General features: G+C 40.8%; 1 protein-coding gene across 1 annotated transcript in view; it reads left to right on the forward strand.

Annotated features, from left to right (window-relative positions):
• Positions 1–27,539, forward strand: part of LOC145392114 (putative neural-cadherin 2) — a 613,300-nt gene that overhangs the window by 257,927 nt on the left and 327,834 nt on the right. The window contains exons 7-8 of the mRNA XM_080266567.1: positions 4,807–4,819; positions 14,783–14,906. Of these exons, the coding sequence (XP_080122693.1) occupies positions 4,807–4,819; positions 14,783–14,906 (137 nt within the window). The remainder of the gene's footprint in view (positions 1–4,806; positions 4,820–14,782; positions 14,907–27,539) is intronic.

Below are 27,539 nucleotides of genomic sequence, written 5' to 3' on the forward strand. Positions count from 1 at the left end.
CATGGAATGAAAATGGAAGAATAAGAGATTGAGTAGAAAAAGTAAGAAGCAGAATATAAAGACGGAGGAAGTTTGGAAAAAATTAGGAAGATGGGGAGATAAAAGAATGAACGGGTGAGGGGGTTAGGCAGAGGCGGAAAGGGGAGGAAAACGAGGAGGGAGCAAAGAGAAATGGCAAGAGGAGGGGGCAAAGTAAGGGAAAGAAAATGTGAAATGAAGACTACGAGGAACATAGAGAAGAAAAAGAGAATCGGAAGAGGACAAGGGGGAAAATGAAGAAGAGGGAAAGACAAAAGGCTAATGCAAGAATGTTATAATAGGTAACACGAGGAATAAAAATATGATGAAGACAGGAAGAAGTGGAAAAGAAAGAAAAGGAAGAAAATGAGAAAGGGCAAGAAGAAAGAGAGAGATGAGGGGATGGAACAGAAAGCAATATTGGGAGTAATATTTGCTTTTTCTATCAGGAAAGACGGTGAAGCAGGAGGAGGAGGAGGAGCACAAGAAGGAGGAGGGGGAGGAGGAGGAGGAAAAGGAGAAGGAGGAGCAGGAGTAGGAGGAGGAGGAGGACAAGAGGAACAAGAGTAAGAAGAGGGAGACAGAGAAATAGGATGAGAAAAATCAGAATAAAAATAACATAACGTTATTAGAAACGTAACACTGAATGTGAATGTCAAGATAGAAAATGTAATCTTTAGAAAATTTGGTAAAGAAGGAAATGAGGAGGAGGAAACAAGAGGAAGAGCGAGAAAGAAAAATAAAAGGAAAGAGATTTAGATGTAGGGTGGAAAGGTGCAGGCGAAGAAGGAGGAAAAGAGTATTTAAGAGAAGACAGTGGAAGAGAGGAAGAAACAATAAGAGGAGCCTATGGAAGAGGAATAGAGGGATCACAAAAAGAGGAGAAGGGCAGAAGGAAGGAAAGACGGAACAATGGGAAAAGAATAATGGTGCAAGAATGGGAGGGAAGATGAATGGATGAGAATGGATGGACGGAAGGAAGGCAAAGAGGAAGCAAGAGGAAGAGGAGGAGAAGAAGAAAAGGAAATGGAAGATAGGAAGAGAAGGGGCAGGAAGAGATGGAATGAACGATTGGGGATAAAGTGGGTTACAAGTGAAAAGTAAGAGAATAATGACAGGGAATAGAAAGTAAAAGAGGAGAAGAAAGAGATGGAAGAGGGAGACAGGAAGATCAGCGGCAAGAAGGGAAGGAAGTGAGAAAGGTAGAGTGAAAGCAGGAGAATGAGGGTGGGGCGTGGAAGATGGGAAAGGAGGGTCTATGATGTTCTTTTATCTAAATGACAGAAATAAACAAGGGAGGAGGAAGCAACAGGAGGAAGAAAAGAGGGATGGAAGTTAAGGAGGGAAGTGATGCAGAAGGGAAAGGAAGAGGGTAAACAGAAGTGAAAGCACCCTCATAGCAGCAAACTTTAAGCTAACGGTTGGATAATGATTAGCCCGTGGTTAGGTTTGATTTAACGGTGTGCAGACGTTACGAAAACGATGATTTTGTTTCTTTGGACTCGTCTATGACTTTAGGTTAACGGTTGGATAGTGGTTAGTTCAGGTTTGATTTGATTTAGTGGGATGCGTACGTTACGTAAACCATGAGCTTATGTAGAGGTTTTTGTGGGTGTCCCACAAACCTTAAAGTAACGGTTGGACAGTGGTTTGTCAGTGATTTGATTTGATTTACCGGTGTGCAGACGTTACGTAAACGATAAATTTATACCAGAATGTTTTTGTACTTGCACAAAAACTAGGGTAACAGTGGGAAAACATTTGTAGTATACCTTAGATATTAAGCGAGTAATTATTTGCGTGGTTGCAGATTACTGTATATGATTCATATTACTGTATGTGTTCAGTTGCTCTTGTCTATAGGGTAATTTTTTTTTTTTTTTGGAATTTGGGTAGCCCTATAGTAACGAGCTAGCTCGACTCATTTTAGCCACCCAGCATTGTAAACAGTTTCGTGGTCTACAGGAAACCATTTGGCTTGCCACTCGTTGTAAAGCCACCTGAATAGGAAAGAAGAGTAATAAAAAGTGACAGGAAAGATAGGAGATATAGGAAAAGAGGAGGGCAGACACAGAAAAAGAATGATAAATTTGAAGGAAGAAGAAGACAGCACTACATCAAGTGAGTGGATGATGGTCGCCAGTTCCGAACAATGAAAAAGAAAATAGTTGAAAATTTTGTGGAAAATAATAACGATTTTAATATTAATCTTTTAATTTTAGGAACAGGTAGATGAACATATCCTAACATGCCGTGTGATGCGCACAAGTCACCAACAGCGTGTGCACAACTTCAGTTTATAATTTTGCGTGTAGCTTTTGGCGCAACCTTGACATCATCACTCAGAGTCACGGGAATATGAGTGGGCACATCATACCTGAGTGTCCCAACTGAGGGGATGCTCGCCGTCGGTATCATTTCAGCTTTAGGGTGGGAGCAAGTTCTTCCCTGCCTCCCTGAGTTCTTGGAGCGAAGGCGTATATAATGGAAGGAACCACCTTCTCGATTGTGAGAGAACAGGCTGTCTCAGTCAACTTTTGTTTTTCTCATACTTTAAATGCTTTTGTTTTATGCATAGTTTTATGGCGTATCCTTGACGTATCATTGGAATTTTAGTGTTAGAAGACCTTTTACTTGTTTATTACATTGCTGTGCACACACACACACACACACACACACACACACACACACACACACACACACACACACACACACACACACACACACACACACACACACACACACTATATATATATATATATATATATATATATATATATACCTAGGCTGCTTCCCCCAATGAAAGGGAGGAAGCCGAGACAGGACGACACACTCCCCATTTACTCATCCATTCAAACACATTCATTCGCATAATAGCCCCAAAGGGGAGAACGGACAGATCCTCATCGCACCACACTGCACAAGGGTCATATATATATATATATATATATATATATATATATATATATATATATATATATTTATATATATATATATATATATATATATATATATATATATATATATATATATATAATCAGCAGCAGCCGTTTAGTGTCCACTTTAGAACCGGCCCATACATACCGAAGCAAGGACGATACAGCAAATGTATCTCTACCCAGTGGCTGGTAGAGACTGTATGTAGGGTGAGAAGTGTTTGTGAGTGTGATTGTAGTGTTGAGTGGCTGTGGATGTGTGTATAGTTTGTCAACCAAGTGTAATCAGCCCGCCTTAAGCCGACTGGTAGCAAGCATATTAGTAAGCGACACTAGTTCACCACAGCACCCCTTATGTCTGTCAAAGCAGTAAGTGGCTCGGTGAATGCTTCCCAAAGTTTTTACAACTCTGGCGGGAGGGGAACCTGCGTCCACCAGCGTGTGAGACGCTCACTATACCACTGTACCACAGAGGTCCATATATATATATATAAATAATATATATATATATATATATATATATATATATATATCCCCCTGGGGGTAGGGGGGTTTAAAAAATACTCCCCCAATATCCCTGCTTGTCGTACGAGGCGAATAAAAGGGTTGGTGGTGGGTTAGTGCCCCACCCCATAAAAAGAACTAACTAAAAAATCGAATAAAGAGCCGCGGACCCGGACGGACCATACGTTGACGACTAAGGAACGGACAAAGGAGTTTCTTAGGGTGGGAACATGGAATGTGAGAGGAGTGCATGATGAAGTGAAAGAAGGAGAGATTGTTCAGGTGCCTGAGGATGCAAAAGTGGATATACTGTATGTGGATTGACTGAAACTAAATGATAAGGTGAAAGGGTGAGAGAATGGGAATATGGTTTAGGTATATGTGCGGGAGTCAATGAGAATGAGAGGGCAAGAGAGGGAGTATGTCTGATGATAAGCAAGAAGTGGAAGGTGAATATGAGAGAGTATGGAACAGTGGGTGCAAGGAATGTATGGGTGAGAATGAAAGTAGGTATACAAGCGTGGGCAATTGTATGTGTGTATGCCCTGACAGAGGATCGAGTGGCAAGAGTAAAAGATGAGTTTTGGGCGAGAGTAGAAGCATGTATGGACAAGTTTGACAGGAGCGAGAGAGTGCTGTTGATTGGAGACATGAATGGCAAAGTTGGGAATGTACGAGTGGATGGAGTGGTTGGTCAGTGGGGTGTGCCAGCTGAAGTAGATGGGAATGGTAGTGCTTTGGTGGACAACTGTGCTTGTAAGGGGTTGGCACTAGCCGACACCTACTTTCGTCATAAGATGATCCACCGGTATACATGGAGAGCAATGAGGAGGATGGATGGTGAACTTGTTGAACGAAAGGCAATGATAGACTACGTGTGTGTGGATGAACGAATGAGAAGACAAGTGTTGGATGCAAGAGTGTGGAGAAGGTGGGGGAATGGAGTCTCGGACCATCACTTAGTGATGGCCAAGGTAGAGCTGCAAAGAAAGTGGCTGAGGAGACAAAGAGAAAGACAGGAGGAAGCAGCTCCTAAGAGAAGAGTGGAGAAATTGCAAGATAGTGAGAAAATGACAGAGTATAAGAGCATAGTGGAAGAAAGATTGGGAAGGTATGAGCTAGAGCAGATGGAACGGGTGGAAGATGTATGTAAGATATTTATGGAAGAGATAGGCACAGCATGTGAGGCGGTTTGTGGAGTGAGGAGGAGATGCAAGGGTGTGCAAGGGACAGCATGGTGGAATGATGAGGTGAAACGAGCTGTGGAACAAAAGAAGAAGGCATATAGTGAATGGTTAGCGAGTAGAGGTAGGGGAGATGAGAGAGAGAAGAGAGAGGTATATGTGAGCAGGAGAAGGGAGGTTAAGAGACTGGTGAAGGAGAGTAAGAAGAAAGTGGATGAAGAGTTTGGGAGGAATCTGAGTGTGAAATGGAGGAAGAGTAAGAAATTGTTTTGGAAGGAGGTAAAGAAAGTAAGGCAGTGTGAAAGGAGAAATAGTAAGGGAGTGAAAGATAGGAATAATAGATTGTTAGTGGAGAAGAGAGAAAAATTGAGGAGATGGAAGGAGCACTTTGAGGATTTGTTGAATGTAGAGAGTGAGAGCAGTGTGAGTATAAGTGGTTGGAGAATGGCTGCGAGAAGAAGAGATGAGAGGAGGGAGGAAGAGATCAGTAGGGCGGAAGTAGTGGAAGCGATGAAGAAGATTAAGTTGGGAAAGGCCCCAGGAATTGATGGAGTGTATGGTGAAATGCTTAGGTATGGGGGTGAGATTGTTGTGGAGTGGATATGGAAGTTGTGTAGATTGGCCTGGGAAGAGGGTAGGGTTCCAGAGGACTGGAAATCAGTTATAATTGTTTCTTTATACAAAGGAAAAGGGGAGAGAGAAGTATGTGGTAACCATAGGGGTATTTGCCTTCTTAGTGTGACTGGTAAAATATATGGTAGAATACTCATTGATAGGGTTAGGCATATGACAGAGGAGCTAGTTGGAGAAGAACAAGGGGGATTTAGGAAGGGAAAAGGGTGTGTAGATCAGATAATTGTCCTAAGATGTTTAGTGGAGAAGTATCTAGAGAAGGGAGGGAAAGTGTATACTGCCTTCATGGACTTGGAGAAAGCTTATGACAGAATAGATAGGCAAGGTATGTGGAAGGTATTAAGAATATATGGAGTGGAGGGGAAATTGTTGAGTGCTTTGAAGAGTATGTACGAAAAAGCTAGGGCTACGGTGCGAGTGGATGGTGAGCTCAGTGAGTTCTTTGATCTCAGTATGGGACTGAAACAGGGTTGTGTGACGTTTTCATGGCTGTTTAATATATACATGGATGGGGTTGTAAAGGAGGTGCAAGGTAGGGCAGTGGATGTGGGGGTGGCTCTAATGAATGAGGGTGAGATTTTGAAGATTCCGGTGTTGCTGTTTGCTGATGATACAGTATTGTTGAGTGAAGATGAATGGGAGTTGCAAGGTTTGGTGAATGAATTTGGGACAGAGTGTAGGAGGAGAAATCTGAAAGTTAATGTAAACAAAAATAAAGTTACGGTGTTTGAGAGGAATGAAGTCACAGAGTGTGCAGTGAGGTTGGATGGTGAGGATATGGAGAATGTGAGTGCATTCAAGTACTTGGGTAGTGTGATGAGTAAGGATGGAACTTTGGGGGATGAAGTGTGTGAAAGGGTACAGCAGGGAAGGAAGGTTGTTGGTACACTGAAAGCAGTGATGAGAAATAGGGAGGTGAGTATGGAAGTTAAGAAGTCACTGCATGATAGTATTGTGATCCCTACCCTGACGTATGGAAGCGAGGCGTGGACCTTGCAAGAGGGGAACAAGTCAAGAGTGAGAGCAGTGGAAATGAGTTACTTGAGAGGAGCATGTGGAGTGACGTGGAGGGACAGGTTGACGAATGAAGAAGTGAAGAAACGTTGTGGGGTGTATGTGGATATGGTTGAGTAGCTTAGGAGAAATACACTGAGGTGGTTTGGACATGTGAAGAGACTGGAGAATGAAAGACTGACTAAGAGGGTGTATGTAGGTGAGGTGAAGGGAGGGAGAGGGAGGGGTAGACCGAGGATGAGGTGGAGGGATGGAGTAGAGAGGTATATGAGGGAGGGGGGGGTGAGTTGGGGGGAGGGTAGTCAAATGGTGGGTGAAAGCGACTTGGAGGCGTTTTGTTTGCGGCCACCCTTTGCGGGATTAGGGCGTCGGGATATATATATACTGTATATCTGTCTGTCTGTCTATCTATCTACAGTATGTGTCTATATCTAAATCTATATCTAAATCTATATCTAAATCTGTACCTATATCTATCTATATTTCTACATATATATATATATATATATATATATATATATATATATATATATTGTTACGGGACAGAGAGAGATAATGAACACTTCAAGTGAGAACACCAAAATCACTACTGTCCCGCAAAATTCCAGGTTCAAAAGAAAAGAGTTAGGTAAAATTACATGTTAAAGTTTAATGCTCAAATTAACAACTAAACATTCTGGACTCATAAGGATAATGTAATGGCAAAAAACAGGTTAAATATATGGTTAACTGCAATAGCCTCTATTAACACGAAATTAGCAAGAGTAAATTTATCTAAGTCAGCCCTGATAAAATGAGAAAACCGGATAATGCTCAGTTAATGCAAGATATATCATTACAGATACAAAATATTATTACTACTGGCTGACAGTAAAAACTTTACATTAATCACAAAAACCTTACTAGGCCTACGAATTAACACCTTATGCTATACAGTACAAGAAAAAATGTAATAACACTTATACTCAAATTACACAGTAGCCAGATGGTTGGAGACTTCCTGAGCACTCACAAAAATAATAACTGTACAGGGGAGGACAGAGATGTGAACAAAATGAGGAGTAGATCTAAGTGGCCATTAATGCAGAGACTGAGCTCATTATATAGAGGCCGGCAGAGCTTGATACAACTTGTAAGAAGGACGCGCAAATGAAGCCATAGGGGACAAAGAGTTGACACTCCTGCTCTGAACAACAGAAAGAACGACTTACTCTACTATAAGGGAGGAGAAGGGGGGAGTGAGGTAGAACACAGAAGCTTGGTCACTATGGAAGCCATGAGGCGAATCGTGATCAAACATGCAGCATACTGTATGTTAGAATTATACAAAGGATGATGAAATCATAGGCTATGTAACACCTCCCCACAAAAAAAAAAAAAAAAAAAATTACAAAGAAAATTTCTTATTACTCTAAAACAATCTGTCTAAAGTCTAGATAAGCAATCTGGAATAACATTTTCTTTCCCCTTGACATGTTGTATGTCTAATGAATACTCCTGAAGAAGTAGACTCCATCTTGTCAAGCTCTGATTTTTATCTTTAATCATACTAAGGAATTTCAGTGGGTTATGATCGGTATAAATGACTATGGGGTCAAAAGCAGAACACAAATAAAATGAAAAATGCTGTAAACCCAAAATCAAGGCCAAAAGCTCTTAATAGTTGAGTAGTTCTTTTGAAGTGGAGTGAACTTCTTACTGTAATAAGATACAGGCTGTTCAATACCCTGATCATCCTCTTGCAACAAAACAGCCCCAGCTCCTGTATCACTTGCGTCAACAGCCATCTTAAAAGGCTTAGCAAAATTTGGAGTAGCGAGCACTGGCTGACTTAATAGGATAGCTTTAAGTTTGCTGAAAGAGGATTCACAGTTATCGGTCCAGACAAATTTAACTCCCTTTTTCAGTAGGTCTGTAAGTGGTGTTACAAAAATTGAAAAGTTAAGAACAAATCTCCTGTAATAACCTTCCATTCCCAAAAATCTTTGTAGCTCTTTCCTACTTTTAGGTCTGGGAAGATCACTTATAACCTGAACCTTAGCTGCTGATGGTGCAAAGTGTCCATCACCAATTACGTACCCAAGGTACTGAACTTTAGCTTGACCAAACTCACACTTTGATAAATTAGCTACAAGATTAGCCTGAACCAAACGCTCAAGAAATTTACTGACATGGCATAGGTGATCTTTCCAGTTGTCACTGAAGATTAATACATCATCAATATAAACAACACACCCTCCCAAACCCTCTGTTACAACATTCATGAGCTTCTGAAATGTGGCTGGTGCATTCTTCATACCATATGGCATTACAGAACATGCAAAAGTCTTTCCTAGTATTACAAAACATGAGATCTCCCTAGCACGTTCAGTCATAGGTACATGCCAGTATCCCTTTAACAAATCAAACTTACTTATGTACCTAGCCTTTCCGATCTTGTCTATGCAATCTTCCACGTGAGGGAGAGGGTAAGTGTCTGTTTTGGTTATCTGATTAACACGTCTGTAGTCGATGCAAAGCCGCTGTGACCCCCCTGGCTTAGGGACCAGAGTGACAGGAGAACTCCACTCGCTCTGACAAGGCTCAATCATCTTGTGGTCCAACAGGTAGCCAAGCTCCTTCTGAATGAGAGGAACTTTCACTGGGTTCACACGGTAAGAAGGCAGTTTAATTGGCTTCGTGTCTCCAACATCAACATCATGCATCAACACAGTGGTTCTTCCTGGAGTGGCACGGAACACTTGCGGGTACTCCTGCAGTAATGCCGAAAACTCCTGCCTTTCCTCGGGAGCTAGATGAGAAAGCTTAGTCTGGAGATCATTCATGATATCAGGATTCTTCCCCAAACTATCACTCATGCTCATGCTGCATGGGAGAACTTCACTTGCAGACTCGGGTGGAACAGCTACAGTGCAGACTGGGTTATTTTCGTCCCGCGTGTGATATAACTTTAGCATGTTGATGTGACAAAGTTGCTTGTTCTTTCTACGATCTGGTGTGGCGATGACATAGTTGACATCACTGAGTTTCTTCTCCACGAAATAAGGACCACTAAACTTGGCTTGAAGAGGTTGCCCATGCCCCGTTAGCAGAATCAAAACCTGATCTCCTGGCTGAAAGTGGCGTAACCTGGACTTCTTATCATACCAAGTCTTCATCTTCTCCTGAGCAGCTCCTAAATTCTCTCGCGCCAGTTGTAAAGCAGTGGACAGCCGTTCTTTGAACTTCATCACATACTCCAGCAGGTTGACGTCATCTTCCTCTGACAGCCAGCATTCCTTGAGTAGCTTAAAGGGTCCTCTTTCTTCATGGCCAAACAGTAGTTCAAAGGGTGGGAAGCCCAGTGATTCATTTGGAGATTCTCTTGCGGCAAATACAACGAATGGAAGACCTTTATCCCAGTCTTTCTGATGTTCCAAACAGTATTTCCTGAGCATCGATTTGAGTGTTTGATGATATCTCTCCAACGCTCCTTGGGTCTGGGGATGGTAAGGTGAAGACGTGATCTGGGTGATGCCCAACTCTTTCAAAGACTGCTTGAAAACATTTGACATGAAATTACTTCCCCAGTCTGACTGTACCTCCTCGGGCAGACCAAACTTTGTGAAGAACCCTAGCATTTCCTTAACCACGTTCTTTGCTGAGATATTTCTAAGTGGAAAGGCTTCAGGATAATGAGTAGCCATATCAATCAGGGTCAACACATAAGAAAATCCTGAAGAAGTCTTAGGAAGAGGGCCCACAATATTCACCAACACACGGGTGAATGGCGCCTCAAAAGGAGGAATGGGAACTAGAGGTGCAACCTTTTCGGTCTGATTACACTTCCCCACAACTTGACATGTGTGACAAGACTTACAATACCAGGAAACATCTCTGAAGATACCTGGCCAGTAGAAGTGTTTCAAAATGCATGCCACAGTCTTCCTCACTCCAAGGTGTCCTGCCAAACTGGAATCGTGAGCCACTCTAATGATATCCTGCCTACAAACACGAGGGATGACAACTTGATGTACAACCTCCCATTCACAGACGGCTGATGCTGTTGGGGGTCTCCACTTCCTCATAAGTACTCCTGACTTTATATAATAACAAGTAGAAGCACCAGCTGACTCTTCCTCATTGCAAGCAGAGTTAGCTAGACCTTTCAACTCAGGGTCAGCAACCTGCAACTCAACCAACTCTTGACGAGACAAATTATCAACACTACGGGGTACTGCCTCATCTGGTGAGTGGTCCAAATTAGCAAGAAAAGTGTCAGCTAGGATAACATCATCATCATCATTATCCTCTAAGTCACCAGTAACTTTAGACTTAGCCCTAGTGACAGCACATGCAGAGAACACATCAGGGACATCACAATCCTGGGTCGCAGCCACTGGCTCACTAGACAACTGAGGAGCTGGACACACTTGACTTCCACCAATATCATTTCCAAGTAAGAAAGTTACACCTGACATTGGGAGTGTCTTAACCAACCCAACCATAACGGAACCATTAACAAAACCAGACTCTAAATTCACTCTGCACATAGGGACAGAGAAGTTATTATTTCCTACACCTTGTAAGATTACAGTTTCATCAGAGGAATTAACATTAGAGCCTAGAACACTGGTCAGCATAAGGGATTGGCAAGCACCTGTATCACGATATATTTTAACTGATTTCCTGTCATTACTGTCCAGAGGACTGACAAAACCATCAGACAGGAAATTAGCACATGAACTCTTGAGAGTGTCACCCACGTTACTGCTCAAAAGAGGAGCTTCATCATGAGAATTTAATTTACCCCTCAAAGCAGGTTCAGTTAACTCGGTTAAAGAATTCTGGGAACTCTCAAGGGTGGACACTAGACCAATTGACTGAATATTTAAAGACTCCTTTTTGTTCACATCACGCTGTCTCCTGAAACATTTCTCCGTAGTATGACCAAGCTTACTACAATAAGTACATTTACTTTTCTGAAATCTAGAGGTGGAGCTGGTATTTACTTCCTGAGAAACATCATCTTTATTCTCTTTCCTGTTACCTGTACTCTGAGTAGAGGCAACGTACTTACTCTCAGCTTTCCTTTTTTCTTTAGAATATCTCTTGTGAGTGAGAACATATTCATCAGCTAAAACTGCAGCATCAGACAAATTATCTATTCTTTTCTCATCAAGATATAGGCTTACATCTTTATTAATACACCTTTTGAAGTCCTCCAGCAAAATCATCTGCTTAAATTTATCAAAATCAGAATTTACATTCTTAGAATTTAACCACTGCTCTAACAGATCTTCCTTGATTTTTGCATATTCAACATGGGATTGCTTATCTTGCTTATAAGTTGTCCTAAATTTTACTCTATAGGCATCAGGAACAAGCTCATAGGCCTTAAGAATCAAGCTCTTAACTACATCATAATTATCAGATTGATCCTGAGGCAAAGATGCATAAGTTACTTGAGCTTTACGGGTGAGAACAGTTTGAAGGAGTACTGGCCAATACATTTTGGGCCAATTAAAACCTGTAGCTACCCTCTCAAACAACTGAAAATACTTTGTTAAATCAGATTCATTAAAAGGAGGGACAAGTTTAACATTTTTAGCCACATCAAAATCATCAGAGCTAGATTATCCAGTTCCACATTGTTTCATGCGATACTCATGGTCTGCCTGAATCCTAGCAAGTTCAACTTGTGCCTGAAACTCAGCCTCCTTAGCACGAGCCTCCTGCAGGGCTAGCTGTAACTTAGCTATTTCAATCTGCGTTTGCTCATCTGGAGGAGTTACATTAAACAAGCTTTCATTAATCATGTCAACAATTTGATCTTTAGAATGATGAGAGCGAACAGCAATTCCCAATTGTTGAGCAACAAGCTTAAGTTCATTCTTTGTTCTGTTTTCTACATCACACACTGTTTGCACATTTGACAAAAAATCTTTGGCTTCATCAAGCGTAGTAATAGTAGACATCATGAATAAATCACAGTCACAAAATATCAAGCAATATCCTTACGATAATATCCTGAATATCCTGATAAGAGGTCACCAAATTTATGTTACGGAACAGAGAGAGATAATGAACACTTCAAGTGAGAGCACCAAAATCACTACTGTCCCGCAAAGTTCCAGGTTCAAAACAAAAGAGTTAGGTAAAATTACAAGTTAAAGTTTAATGCTCAAACTAACAACTAAATATTCAGGACTCATAAGGATAATGTAATGGCAAAAAACAGGTTAAACATATGGTTAACTGCAATAGCCTCTATTAACACGAAATTAGCAAGAGTAAATTTATCTAAGTCAGCCCTGATAAAATGAGAAAACCGGATAATGCTCAGTTAATGCAAGATATATCATTACAGATACAAAATATTATTACTACTGGCTGACAGTAAAAACTTTACATTAATCACAAAAACCTTACCAGGCCTACGAATTAACACCTTATGCTATACAGTACAAGAAAAAATGTAATAACACTTATACTCTAATTACACAGCAGCCAGATGGTTGGAGACTTCCTGAGCACTCACAAAAATAATAACTGTACAGGGGAGGACAGAGATGTGAACATAATGAGGAGTAGATCTAAGTGGCCATTAATGCAGAGACTGAGCTCATTATATAGGGGCCGGCAGAGCTTGATACAACTTGTAAGAAGGACGCGCAAATGAAGCCATAGGGGACAAAGAGTTGACACTCCTGCTCTGAACAACAGAAAGAACGACTTACTCTACTATAAGGGAGGAGAAGGGGGGAGTGAGGTAGAACACAGAAGCTTGGTCACTATGGAAGCCACGAGGCGAATCGTGATCAAACATGCAGCATACTGTACGTTAGAATTTTACAAAGGATGATGAAATCATAGGCTATGTAACAATATATATATATATATATATATAAATTAGCTATCCTTGTTTTGCTTTCAATACCTGTTGTACAGCAACAGTGGTCTCTGTTGTAACACAGACATGAACAATTCAGTGTAATCAATGAATCAATTAACTAGAGGCCCTCCCAAGTGGGGAATCACACCATCCGTGAGCCGGTAGCGCTGCTAGGAATATGACTTTGACCTAGACCTGCTTTCACTTATTTTGGAACTCGTCCAAGATTTTCATCCCTACTACAAACATGTGAAATTTTTGGATGAGATCTTGAGCGGTTGTGAAGAGATCATGCTAACAGACACACAGACACATGCACAGACACACAAACAGAGAAACTGAAAACAATAGCAGCTACGTTATCGCGCCTGGTAATCAACCAACTTATCGACAACATCTGGTAGCGTAATTGGTGGAGTGCTTCAGTCGGTCCACAATGTGGGCAGCATGCCGCAGTTCGAGTAGAAGAGTTGGTCACTAGTTTTAGGGGAGAAAAGTTGACATGTATATATATATATATATATATATATATATATAGAGAGAGAGAGAGAGAGAGAGAGAGAGAGAGAGAGAGGCCTCTGTGGTACAGTGGTAAAGTGTGCATTTTCGTACACTGAAGAATGAGGGTTCACACCTTTCCAGGGTAAAAAACTTTCGGAGCATTCTACTGGCCATGTACTGCATTGCCGGACACAAGGGGTGCTGTGGTTGAACCAGTGTCGCATACAATAAAAGTATGCTTGCACCGAGTCGGCTTGTGCGAGCCCATTACACTTGGTTCACAAACTACACACACATCCAAAGCCACTCCAACACAATAATTACACTCACAAGCACTTCTCACCCTACATACAGTCTTTACCAGACAGTAGAGATACATTGGCTGTATCGTTCCCACTTCGGTAGGGATAGACCGGTCATGCAGTGGACATTCAAACGGCTGATGAGATTATATATATATATATATATATATATATATATATATATATATATATATATATATATATTAATGTAGACGCTACCAAACCTATCCTACTGTAGTTCAAGCCCCTATTCTTAAAAGTGGCAAAATTTAACTTGTTTGTGGTTTTGATTTTAATCATATAAGTATTTAGATGAAAGTTTCAGGAAACCGAAACTCGGTTTGCTACCAAATTTGTCTCAACTTACATCCTATTTAGTGGTTAAATCTTTGTTAGGCATTGCTAAATTCTGTACATATTAATGTTCACTGAAAATCATAGACAGAGCCAGCCGTAGTTTAACATTAACCCAGTCACAAGATAAAGTTTTTGCGGTGGAAATATTATGTGGAAATCATTCTGTTTTCCAAACATCATGAGCTAGCAGTCCTTGTGAGTGGAGGAGCCAAGCACTAAAGGAGGAGGAGAAGGAGTAGGAGGAGAATAGAAGAAGAATGAGCAGCACAGGAAGAGGGACGCCAGGATGTTGAGGAGGTGGAGAGGTAGAAAAAAGGGGAATATAAACATCGTTCCTTTCTTCCAACAGCACGAGCTAACGGTGCAAGTAAGTGGAGGCACGGAAGTGGCGGAGGAACCTGGCAGGAAAGGAGGAAGAAAGCAAGAAGGAGGAGAGGAAGAAGGAGGGGGAAGGAGGAGTGAGGCGAGGGTGGTGGTTGAGGTAGAGGATGTGAACGAGTATCCTCCCACCTTCCCACGAGCCCTGTATGAGACTCAGATTACCGAGGAGGACGACCGACACCTACCGAAGACCATCCTCACCGTAAGTAAACTAACATTCCACCCCTCTCACTATCTTGCGTTATGGCTGATGACCCATCATATTAGTGTGTGTGTGTGTGTGTGTGTGTGTGGGTGTGTGTCTGTTTAGTCTCATTAACAAACTATTGATAAAGATCTGTTGAAGTTATCAAACTGGGATGGAGAAAGTTTCGGTCTTGTTCGTATATACATATTTCGTCCTAAATGCCAGCCAAGTATCTCAGAAACTTAGGCGAATGAAATATGTCATAATTGCCATCCCTAACTGGATTCCCATGCGAAGAAGGAAGTAGCTGTACATATGCTGGAATTTATACATTGTGTTGATACCTCAGCCAACGAAGTTGGAGGAGGTTATGTATTCATCTATATTTGATTGTTTGTCTGTTTGTTTATCTACACAATATCTCCAAATGTTTTCAGTGAATTATCAATGAATAATATTGTGGAAGGGTGGGCCATGGTTCAAGAAAGAACTGATTATATTTGGGGGCGTATCCAGATCCGGATCCGGAGCATCCCGTACAATAACTCCAAAAGTTCTTAGTGAATTTCAGTGATATTTTGTGGAAGGGTGGATCATGGGCCAAGAAAGAACTGATTAAATTTTGGGTCAGATCCAGATCCGGATCATATGTATCCTGCACAATATCTCCAAAAGTTCTTAATGAATTTATATAAAAAAATGTGGAAATGTGGGCCATGGGTCAAGGATCAATTGATTAAACTTTGGGGTGGATCCACATTCTATGTATTCCACACAATATCTCCACAGATCCCGATCCCAATTCTTCTTATTGGCAACGGCATTGGCTGAGCTATGCGCTGAATGCCTTCTAGTTAGTGACTGCGGACATTATCAGTTTTGTTAAAATGTTACATATTTCATAATACACATAAATTTTATTACAGAGGTGGAAATTTATTAAATTTCATTTTGGGGAAAGTCCTTGTTTAGGGTAAATTGATCTGCTGGATGATCTTACAAATGATATCGTGGAAGAGGATTCTAGTAGCAACGTCAGATTTTCCTCCAAAATGTTCCAGATAAGTAGGAAGAACTTTAATAGTGAAGTTCATTATTCTGTTGTAAATATTTTCAAGCCACCTTAGCCATCAGTTCCATCCGCTTCCTTTTTTTTTTTTTTTTTATAAGAAACAAATAGGTTTTGCATTTTTGCTATTAACAGTACTCGAGTCGATAAGGAATATTGTCCTTTGTGTGTCAAATACTCTTGCCTAACCATTGGTACTGAATATGATACTCTAACATCCCAGCCTCTTCCTCCCTAATCATACGCCCCATGTAAGAAGCTGAACCCCACCTCGAAAAATACACATTAAAAAATATTACTAGCTTGTCCACCAAGCACGACGACGCTTGGAATCTATGGGATAAGATATTCATAAAGTTTGGTTCGGGGTACAGGCCATCCTGGTGACGTAAGAGCGCTGTTAAAATTTTTATAAAGATTAGTCTCTGTCTGTCTGTCTGTCTGTCTCTCTCTCTCTCTCTCTCTCTCTCTCTCTCTCTCTTTATATGGTGTAATATAGAAGATAATTTGCATGAGAAAGAAGAGAAACAGGAAAACATAAAGGTGAGAGTTAACGCGACATGAAGCTAAAGCCTCGGTGCTCGTCTTCGTAACTAAAGCCTTTGAGCCTGTGGAGGACTTTTGCCTGTTATCCTTAGAAACAAGGCTATTGCACCATCAAAGTTCTCACATTTACCTCCGCTGGTTTTTACAGTAGATGGTCATTTTTACCAACAAACTCTCAAAAGGGTTAATAGACATTTGGACCCAGTGGCTGTAGCAGCCTACATCAGGATTCTAACCTAGCCACTTTTGAGCCAACAATTTCGTAGGAAGCACTTCTAACCATTCTGCCACTGAGGCAGAAGCAAAAATGGCAGGAGGTAAATAAAATGTGAAAATAATGGAGTAACGAGCCTTTCTGCATATTTAACTCCTTCTTTATGACAGCTTTTATAAGGTTAATACAATAGTCTAGCAGCAGCAAAAATCATCGTGCTGAAGGGTGTAATGGATATTGCTTTAATCTTCTCCCTACAAGACGTATGGCAGTAGCAGAAATAAACTAAACTAAAATAAAATATAAAAAGACTAGACATTATGAGGAAACGGAAAACAAGATTGGCCAATTAAAAAGAAAACCATATTAGTGAAGGGATTAGAAAGTCGCCATTAAGTCCACCCACGGCCATGACATTGTCTATATTTTATTCTTGTTTTATTAGTCCCCTACCGTCAAACCGGTTGGGGACTATAGCTTTGCGCGGTTCCGTCAGTACGTCCGCCACTCCATCCACGATTTCGTGTCCACACTATAACTTCCACATGCTTGGACGAACTTTGATATAACTTCATGCAGTTGTTCCCCATACCATGACGGTTTGTCGCGACCAACAACCAGCCATCTATTCCCGAAGTCAAAGTAACACTTGGGGTTCAAACCAGGTCAGGACCAATTATACTTAACACCCATACCTACATTCGTGTCCGCTCTGTAACCTCCACATGCGTGGACAGATTTTGATATAACTTCACTCAGTTTTTCTCCATACCATGACGAGGTGTCGTGCGCAACAACCAGCCATCTATTCCCAAGATCAAGGTCTTTACATACCCACATTGTGTACACAGTACATACATATTGCTATCATACCCACATTGTATACACAGTACATAATTATGTATGGTGCACAAGTAATGTGTAATAACCCTTGGAATTTCTTTTTTCTTTCTGCCACTCATACAAGGGGTGATGATTCATTCATGTGGCAGTGTCAAAGGCCGGTGGAGAGGAGTGTCAGGGTTAGGTGGGGCAAGGGGGAGTGTGAGCGATTGTTAGTAGTGAATCCTCATCTTCGCGAAGTAGGCGAGCGGCCTACGAGTCGTAGTCAACAACTCACCAGCTAGTATTAACAGAGCCTTGTGTAACCCCGGATTGCCTGCACTCATCACCTTCTATGTACTAAACAACCTCCTAGAAACCTAGGGACATTTACAATAGAGAGATGAAGAAATGTTGAGTATTCTGATCTTTAATTGAAAGTCCTGAGTACTGTAGTAACGGAGCCGTGACTGACTGGAAACACTACTTTTGGATTAAGAAAAAAAAAAAAAACGCATACGAGAAGGGCTCAGCGCGTTGTACCCCTGAGCTTTTGGGGTAAAAAAAAAAATAATAATAATCACTAACAGCACACCTCCCCTGTGTGCCTACAGACGAGTTACTGCACCTTTATATTCAATATACATTACTTTTTTTAACCTCAGTTTTGTGCACTTTCTCCCCAACACATTGCATATTGCATGACACAGTTCTTCCCTATGTCAAGTAACTAGATTCTTATTAATTACGAACTAGCTATCATCAACCACTTCCATGTACAGTGAAATATGCTTACCTCCACATAAAGTATATTGCAGGTGCTCCAGGGTATGAGTAAATCACCTACACTTAATTCCTAATACACAGTTAGGCAAAATATAGAAGTTAGCAACACATGACACGTGAGTTAAAGGTCCATACTGTCACGTTCAAGGGCAGGAAGATCTGCCTGCCCACGTGGGAAGCAGACATCCCACATTCAAGATGATAGCAAATATATTTCGACATTGCTGATAATTTATCTATTTGACGGCGGGGTGTACAGTATACAATGATGTGTGACAAAATTTCAAGGCATTCAACCACAGCTTTGTGTTGGTGCATCAGTGACATGTTTTGTTGTAGTTATAGGCTATTTGGAGACAACGCTGGATGTTCAGCTTCAAGGGTTATAAGTGAATCCGACTGCAGAAGACGGGTTACAAATTATTTAATATGTTGGCTGAGAAATATACAGCTATTGCCAGATAATGTATTTAACTCAGAAGCTTAGTGTAGCACAAATTATTACATATTCTTAATAATAAGCACCACACAGTTCTATATCCATACTATAACTGACCTTGAAGGCAACTTGTTTCTTTATATGAATTTATATATTTGTATTTAATTAGGTCAGCTCCTTTTATAAAGGTCAACTTAAATTTTTTCTATAATGCTGGAAACCACAGAATCAGTAGTCATTTATATGTAAAGATCAATTTAGATTTTGTCTATAATGTTGGGAACCACCTGGAGAGGGTATGGATTCGATAGCAGTCTCAGTGGACCATGTGTGTGTGTGTGTGTGTGTGTTTCAAAATTCACAAGGCTACCTATGAAGTGTTATTGTATTACAATAAACACGTATATCTGCATTACTGATGGTGGGGAAAAATGCTATCCTCGAATTATTTTAAATTCTTCATCATGAGAATAGCATTCTTTCCCTCTTTTATTCTGGCTACCTGTAGCCAGTTACATTCAGCTATGGAGATATTTTATAACTGGAGAATCTAATTATAGCATTTGGTTACTTCTTCACTACGAGGGTGAGCTTTTAAGCCGATGATTGCTATAACAAGTATAGGAAGACATCATGAACTGAAAGAGTTAACCACCAATCTAAGGGAAGGAGCACTTAAAAAGAACATTAATAATTATCATGGTTTGCATATCCCACTCCAAAAATGTTTGAGATAGGCCTGTTGGTTGCTTAGACAGTCAATAATAAAGAAAAAAAAAAAGTGAACTGTCAGCATGCGTCAGATACCACACTCAGAAACAACCTGAGATGAGAATATTGGTTGCAAAGACAGACAAACAGGCAGCCACAAACAAATTAAATAGTGACGTACTGTTTTTTAGAGTCCTGAAGCATGGCGGCGAAGGCAGGAGAGAGAGAGAGAGAGAGAGAGAGAGAGAGAGAGAGAGTTAATTGACTGCCTGACTGGAACAAAAGATGTTGGCAGCATAACCAAGGTCATTGCCGCCATAGAAAGTTTGTAAATCAAACGAACATTAAATATTTGTATGTATAAACATAAATAAGCAACAGTATAATAAAAGAATGTCTTCACACATTAAAAAACAGTACCATAAAGCTGCTTAAAAATAAATTTAACAACTATGCAAAACAACTAAATGTGATTGAGGAAGCCTACCTCCTCAATAGACGAGAAGGAGGCTCCTCCCATCATACTTGCCTCCTCTATCAGGACTGAGATGAAAGGTAAGATTCATCTCCCACCCTTAATCTGTAAAAGTTTCGATGGTGAGCATCCATTTGACTGGGACACTAAGTAAGAAATGATGAACAATCAAAGGGACCCGACGGTCATCACATAGAAGAAAAGCAGCGTATTTCTTCCAATATATAGTACAGTATGCAGCAGGTGTGAATGATGGATGTGTCGGCAGGTAACGGCAACTTCGCAGTGATGGGGCTTTGGAGTATTGGCCTGTGGACTTATCGCTACTGTCACCTCCCCAAATTTGTGGGAACAGGAAGTGTATCCCAAGCATGCAGCCACGTGGTTGCAAAGCAACCTTCATCACAGGGACGTGATTCCCGTTGAGAATATGTCTGACACAAGCAGGAGTGTAGCTGTTGCCCATGCTACCTCATCTGCACTTTCATTCAGTTGCAGTCCAACATGGGCTTTCATCCAGTAGAATAAAGACCATGACGGTGCAGGAGGAGGAGCTTTTTCAGAATTTCCCAGACCAAACAGTAGGGAGAATTAAGATGTTCAAGGGCAGACAAGGTTGCCTTGTAATTACTAAAAATAGTAGAACTATCGGCCTCATGGGTAAGGATAAATTGGAGTGCCACCAGAACTGTTGATAGCTCAGCAGAATAAATTAGGCAAAGGAAGGTAAGCTGCCATTCCTGCTAAAATGGGAGAAGATGACCTCAAATCTGACACCAGCATTATATTTATAGTCATCAGCAAAAACTGAGATAAACCTGGGATGGAAGGCAACATAGCATAATAACTGACGCCACAGTCTTAGATGTCGTTACATATTGGCAAAAACTGACTTCAAGTAACACCCAGCGATTAACTACAAATGTCCCTGCAAACAAGACTGGAGTATGTGGGAGACTGAGGTCAGTCAAGTCTTTCTTTTCCTTATAATTAACCCCTTAACCGCGGGGCGTCACTTTCGTGATGCTTGGGAGCAAGGGATCATACCGCGGGGCGTCGCTTTTGTGATTCTGTGTTATTTTGAATTCACCCGGGCTTCCAAGTGGGGGCTTGTTTCATCTATCAGTACTGCCAATGTCCAACACTAGTCAGCACTCCTAATCTCATCTGTACTCCCATCCATTGTTGACAATTTAGCCATTTCTCCCCGTTCTTGACTCCCCTTCCTACCCCCCCTCCATTACCCTATCCTCTCGCCTGCCCGGCCGTGCTATGCTAAGTAAATCTTCCCTGGAATTTTTCACTGATTTCATCCATTGAAATAAGCCCTACCAATTGAAATAAGCCTTATACCAAATAATATATACAAGAAAGAAATAAGGTAAGTGAGAGTGCCATACACCTGGAATTGGCTAATTATCACCTGACAACACCTCACGTGCACTCGTTCGCTAATTTTCGCTGTTTTTTTCCCCTTGAAATATGCCGTATAATCTATTTTCGTAATAAATATACATGTAAGGAGGGAAGGGAGAAGCCTAAGTGATATTTACATTCACCTGGAACTACCTAATTTATAATGTATTGTCTAGATTTCCTGCCAATCATATCAGTGCTAGACAAAGCTGTTTCAAGATATAACATTGGTAGCTCTGAATATATATATCTCCTAAGTAGGCCTCTAATCTATTTTCGTAATAAATATACATGTAAGGAGGGAAGGGAGAAGCCTAAGTGATATTTACATTCACCTGGAACTACCAAATTTATAATGTATTGTCTAGATTTCCTGCCAATCATATCAGTGCTAGACTTAGCTGTTTCAAGAAGTAATATTGGTAACTCTGAATAACCCCTAGCAGGCCTCCACGCTGGTCCTCCGTTATCAGTTCACTCTCATCTTCCGAAGTGAGAGTACGTATGTTTCTTCTTGCTGACTTCAAGGCCTTTTTTCACCCCCATGCAAATGGCCCTGTGACCTTTACCCCCTACTAAACCTCGTGTGGAAAGAGGTAAAGGGCTGACAATTGATAAAAGAGTTACTACGATCTTTCTATTGAGTAAAACAGTGCAAGTGGAATTGTAAATAATGTGTAAATAATGTGTAAACAGCAAGTGAAAGTAATGAATGTAAATATACGTGAACAATGGAAAATAGTTTTGTAAGTTATTTCAAGTGACAGTGCACAACACAGTGTAAATAAAATAGAAATGTAAATAACGTAAATAAAATAGAGAACGTAAATAGAAATGTAAATGAGTAGTATTATAAGAATACGAGTATATACCCTAGGAGTAATGAAAGTGAAAGTTTCACTCTAGCATGTCTGAATGCTATGAGTTATGAGAGAGTGAAGATGAAAGTGACATTCACTCTCAATGCCAGTATACAGGACGAGAAAGTGAATGCTACGTATTTTACTGAAAGAAATTGAATCCCTACAGTGACAATAAACTAATACTACCGAAGGAAACTTATGGATAAAGACTGTAGATATATATAAGTGTTATATAGTAATAGAAATATAAAGTGTGAGGGGTTTTATGAATAATAAATGACAGACTACCAAGAGCAAACTAGTGCCAGTGCAATGATCAGACGCGCTCATAATTTCCATTGCTTTCACAGTGTTTTTTTTTTTTGAGTATGGATCCCAAACTACTTGAAAATTGTAGAATAGTGTTTATAGTGTTTGTATCTGGCTGTGGTAATCATATTACGGGTTGTCGGGAAGTGTAAAGTGGAGACTTCGTTACCCTACTTCAGAGGTCTCCAGAAGTCCTACGGTAACCGTTGAAGGCTCAACAATCATTCCAGGAGAAAGCTGAAGGTATGTGCCATAAGCATATGTAATTTTATTATTCTAGGACTAATAACTGATTTTTGGCAAATATTTTTTGAGAGTCTGTCGGAGCCCAAATAACCCCGCGGCACACGCAAGTCATTGGTAAACAAGCCCGCGGTGTAGGGGTTAAAGGGCAAGGAAACTGGATGCAGGTCATAAAATGGGTGGTGGGCAAAACTAATAACACAATCATGTGCTGGAGTCTCTGAAAGCCACTGAACTCTGTACCAGAACCTTACTATATAGGATTCGTGCGTAGCTCTAGCCCCATTACCCTGGCATCTGCAAACAGGCACCTGTAGCCAAACGAAAGTCTGCAAGATGTACAGAGTCCAAGGTGCATAACTGGGCAAGGGCAGATGAGATGCACACCTCACAACCATACTCTTAAGTTTAAAAACATCAAAGCTTGATGGAGTAGGAGGAAGGTAAGTCTCTCAGCATCCCATCTAGTATGGGCCTGAATTTTTAAAAGCTTGAAAACCTTCAGGCAAGAAGACTTAACCCGAGACATCTCGTCAACATATGGGTACGTTGCAACATTTTGCATTTGCCAGTCCCGATGATGTACTGGTACGTTGTGCAATTGCAAGGTCCCTAATTTGCACATTTTTCTATTTTCGCGCGTGATTTTTCGTACGTATACACGGGACACCTTCCTCTATTCCTCTACAAGATGCCAAGCAGGGACAATGCCTTACACCGCATAACCTCCCCCCCCCCTGCACGCCATTGTCTCGGCAATTCACCTGTTACCAGTGCCCTGGCCAATAAAGACATTCAGGGCCAGAGTGATTCCCCAATCGATGACAATGTGGAGGACAAAGTTTACATGGCATTAGAGGAAGAAACAGTCAGAAATGATGATCAGGTAATGGGGCAAAAGAAGGTCAGGTATGGTGATGAGTTAGTGAGTGAAACAATGCTTATAATGCCTATATTACTGTTTGAAAACCAATCTACTCTCATACTACATATAAATTCGTACCAAGTAAATAAATAAATACCGTTTATGAGTGGTGTGAAATAGTTACCCTCCCATAGAACTCGTTTTCTTTGGTGCCAGCCTGTTAGAAAACCCAGTCAGGTAAGGAGGTACTCATACCTGTATCGAGTATTTTAAACCTCAGGTGAGCGATTTCTCAATGAAATTTCGATGTTTCTCATCAAAAGCGGAGGTTTTAGCCAAAAAAAAAAAAAAATCGAAAATACCTCGGGATTGGGGGGTGTCGGAGGTGTGAAATAGCTCGGGACGAGACGGGTTAACCTGCTTCAGATGTAAGACTCAAGTAAGATGGGGCTCAAGAATAAGGCCTAAAACCTTCACTTCCTCCTTGCAAGCAGTCCTTTGTTCATGTAAAAACAAATCTGGGTCAGAATGCACCCTGCATAAATGGAAGAAATGCAGGGCAAGTCTTGGATAAGGAGAATATAATACCACTCTCGTAAACCGAGATGAAAACCCGGTCTCTTGCAAGTTGCAGTCAGCACTTTGCTGCCAAAATACAGGATGTAGCAGATGAGATATAGATATTAGTCATGAAGAGGAAGCTCTTCACTTTCTTCAGTAGGACCTCTACTATCCGAATAAAAGCAACTGTAAATAAAACCACACTCCAAAATACTATCCTAAGGCACCCACTTCTGAATATACTGTACACGGGAGACAGTGCACATCCCACACACACCTGAAACCACCTTTCTGAGAGGAAGTTTTGAGTGAAAATGGGTAGGCGACCCCAAAGACTAAAAATGAAGAATGGATAAAACTGCATGTCACCCTGCAGTGTCGTACACCTTCTCCCGGTCATAAAACTCTGTTACACTTGAAAGTGTATGTACTGCAGATGAATGACCTCAAGGCAAAGAAGGCTGTTCATAATAGATCTCATCTTTCTAAATCCATTTTGTGGTATGAATAAAAACACACCAGTCTCTCCCCCCTACCTCCCCCAAAAAAGTAGGGCAAACATTCAGTATATTCTCAAACAGTTAACAAATGCAAGCCATCAGGGAGACTGGTTGAAAATCGGACATGATGATGTGGTCTTTCCATGACATAGAAATCGGGAGCATTAAAGCCAGTCTCCAGCTACCTGGCATCATCCCATCTTCCACTCCCTCCTGAAGAAAGCCAACAGAAAAACCAGGGGCTCCTTCCTCAGATGACAAATCATGGCATATAGAACATCATGTCCTAGAGCTGTAGCCTTACAGGAAGCCAAAGTATCTCTCAGTTCCCTCATAGTATACAAAGTGTTGTACCCTAGACTGAAAATTCAGCCCCAGTCTCCACTGACACACATGATCAACAAAATGTGGTGCTGAAGGATCCCCCCTAGAAATGCAGTAGCTACTTCCTTAGATCCAGATGCAGTATTCCCATTGATTCCCATTACTGGTAGGTTTGATGGTGAATATTTTCCCTGTATTTTCTGCATCCACTTCCTAACATGGAAAACTGGAGTGCTGTAGTTAATGGAAGACATATAAATCCCTAGATCTGTGCTGTGCATTCCATAAAGTCCTCCAGAATGTAGCACCATACTATCTCTATCTGTCTCTCACCAGGCCCTTTAATCCCAGTGTAAGGGGTGATCACAAACAAATCACCTTCACACGGCCATGTCTTCCACCATGTGGCTGTCTTTCCTGCAGCTCACATCCCCTCTCTCATATCTCTCCATTGCGTCCCTTCATCTCATCTTTGTTCTCCTCCACCTAGGCTACTTTTCTCCTCCACTTCACTCACATACACTCATCTAGTTAGTCTGTCTCGCGTTCTCCACTGTCTTCATATGCCCAGACCATCTTAAAGTATTTGTCTATAAACTTCTTAAATCACATTTACTTCAGCACGGCAAAGCTTCTTTACTTCTTCATTTGTTTGTCTGTCTCTCCCTATAACTTTACATGCTGCGCTCAAATAATATATTTCCATTGTTCTCTCACTCTTGACTTGTTTCCTTCCATATGTTAGAATGGTGGTTACAATACTGATTTGCTGTGACGGCTTGTACTTTCATCCTCATTTCCCTGTTCCTTCTCAGTGCTTTCAGTGAACTAGTAACCTCTTTATTCTGCTCGACTCATAGAAGCACTTCATCCTTTAAATTTACAGCCTTACTCATCACACATGTATCTGAATGCACGCACAGCAGAAATTAACCAAAAAAAAAAAAAAAAAAAAAAAAAAATTGTGTCTTTGTGCATGGAAAAGAAAGTATGCGGCACTGTAAGCCCCGTGGGCTGCTGCACACTCAGTGTTACGGGTGGGTGTGATCGCTTCTAGTACCGTCAAATATTTTTGGTAATATCAGTAATCGATATGTCAAGCGATTTCCGGTACTCCAAGACTCGCGGACAAATGCATAAGTGTTTTGTTGTCAATGGCAGTTGTTTAAAGATTACTAAGATTACACATGAAACTACATAAATTCAACATAAATTTATGAACATAAGGTCATTCTGTTTAGTGTTTACTTAGACATGGACCAACAGAAATTTTAACAAAAATGCATAACCAGTGAACATTATAGCTTCAGTAAAATTTATCAAATACTCAACATACAAGTTTAAGTTACCGCTTCCTAACTTCTTCCCCGTTTCGATAAGTCTGTGCTTAAGTGATTATAATTTGATGGTAAGTCCAGACACTGGTCCCATGTTAATTTTTTGGTTACCGCTTAATTTATTTTATCTTAGTATGAACTATGTAGTATACACTGTTATAGTATGTGCTTTTACTATGTGACATGGTTCAGAAAACGTCGATTTTCATATTAAATCATGTAAAGTAGGGTAAAATTTCATATAATTTTTAATATATTGTTAAGAAGCAAGATTTGCCAGTTAGATAGCCGAGATGTTTCTCGACGTTTCCTGATGTTTACAGTGGTTTCGGTACGAGTCAGAGTTGCCAGATTGCCTGCTGTTTGTAAGCGTAGTTGCTTCGTAAGTTGTACATTAACTTTTGTGCTCATTTTCTTTATAATGTTTTATTTACCGGTGCGTGATTGATTATTAAATTATGCAATTCAATTCAAGTTCGTATGGTAAATGATTTAAAGTGTTATGTAATGTAAGAAAACTCTTGCATGGTTTGGTTGTCTCTGAGTTGGTAACTCTTGTTGTTATGGGAAGGTACAGGACCAGCATGTTCTAGAATGTTGGAGAAGCAAGGAAGGATATATAAGGTGGATACGAGACTAGAACAGTCACACACCACAAAGCCCGCCAGGAGACAGGACGTGTGTGCTAGGCAATCCCTAGGTCCTGTTCTCCCCACTTACTGTTTTTTAACCAGCCCATACCCCACTGACCGGGCTAATGTATGGCCCGGCCTGCAATAAAGTTGCAGGAAATCTTTGAACGAACGAACTAGAACAGTCTCAGTCGGTTTTCAGTTCAGTTTGAGTGTAGTGCGGTGTCAGTGCAGTTTGTATATTTCGGCACTTGTGAAAACAATGAAGTGTTTATTGAAGTATGTATATCATCGGAACTTGTGAAAAATAGTGAAGTGTTATCAAGCATTAAGTGTATTTACAGTTAGTAAGGTGTGTATAGCTCCAGTGCTTGTGAGAATAGTGAAGTGAAGTTGGCAAGCATTCAGTGTAGTTACCTGGAAAATAGAGACAGTGAACTTAAGAAACCAGTGTTTATTTTTGCCTCAGCAGATCTTGTAAACTGTACACTTAAAGGCTGACCATAGGAAGACAAACTCACTGGGCAACGTCCTTC

Source organism: Coenobita brevimanus, chromosome 21 (assembly GCF_032717465.1).
Source record: "Coenobita brevimanus isolate Jiangsu-jjx chromosome 21, ASM3271746v2, whole genome shotgun sequence".
Lineage (NCBI taxonomy): Eukaryota > Metazoa > Arthropoda > Malacostraca > Decapoda > Coenobitidae > Coenobita > Coenobita brevimanus.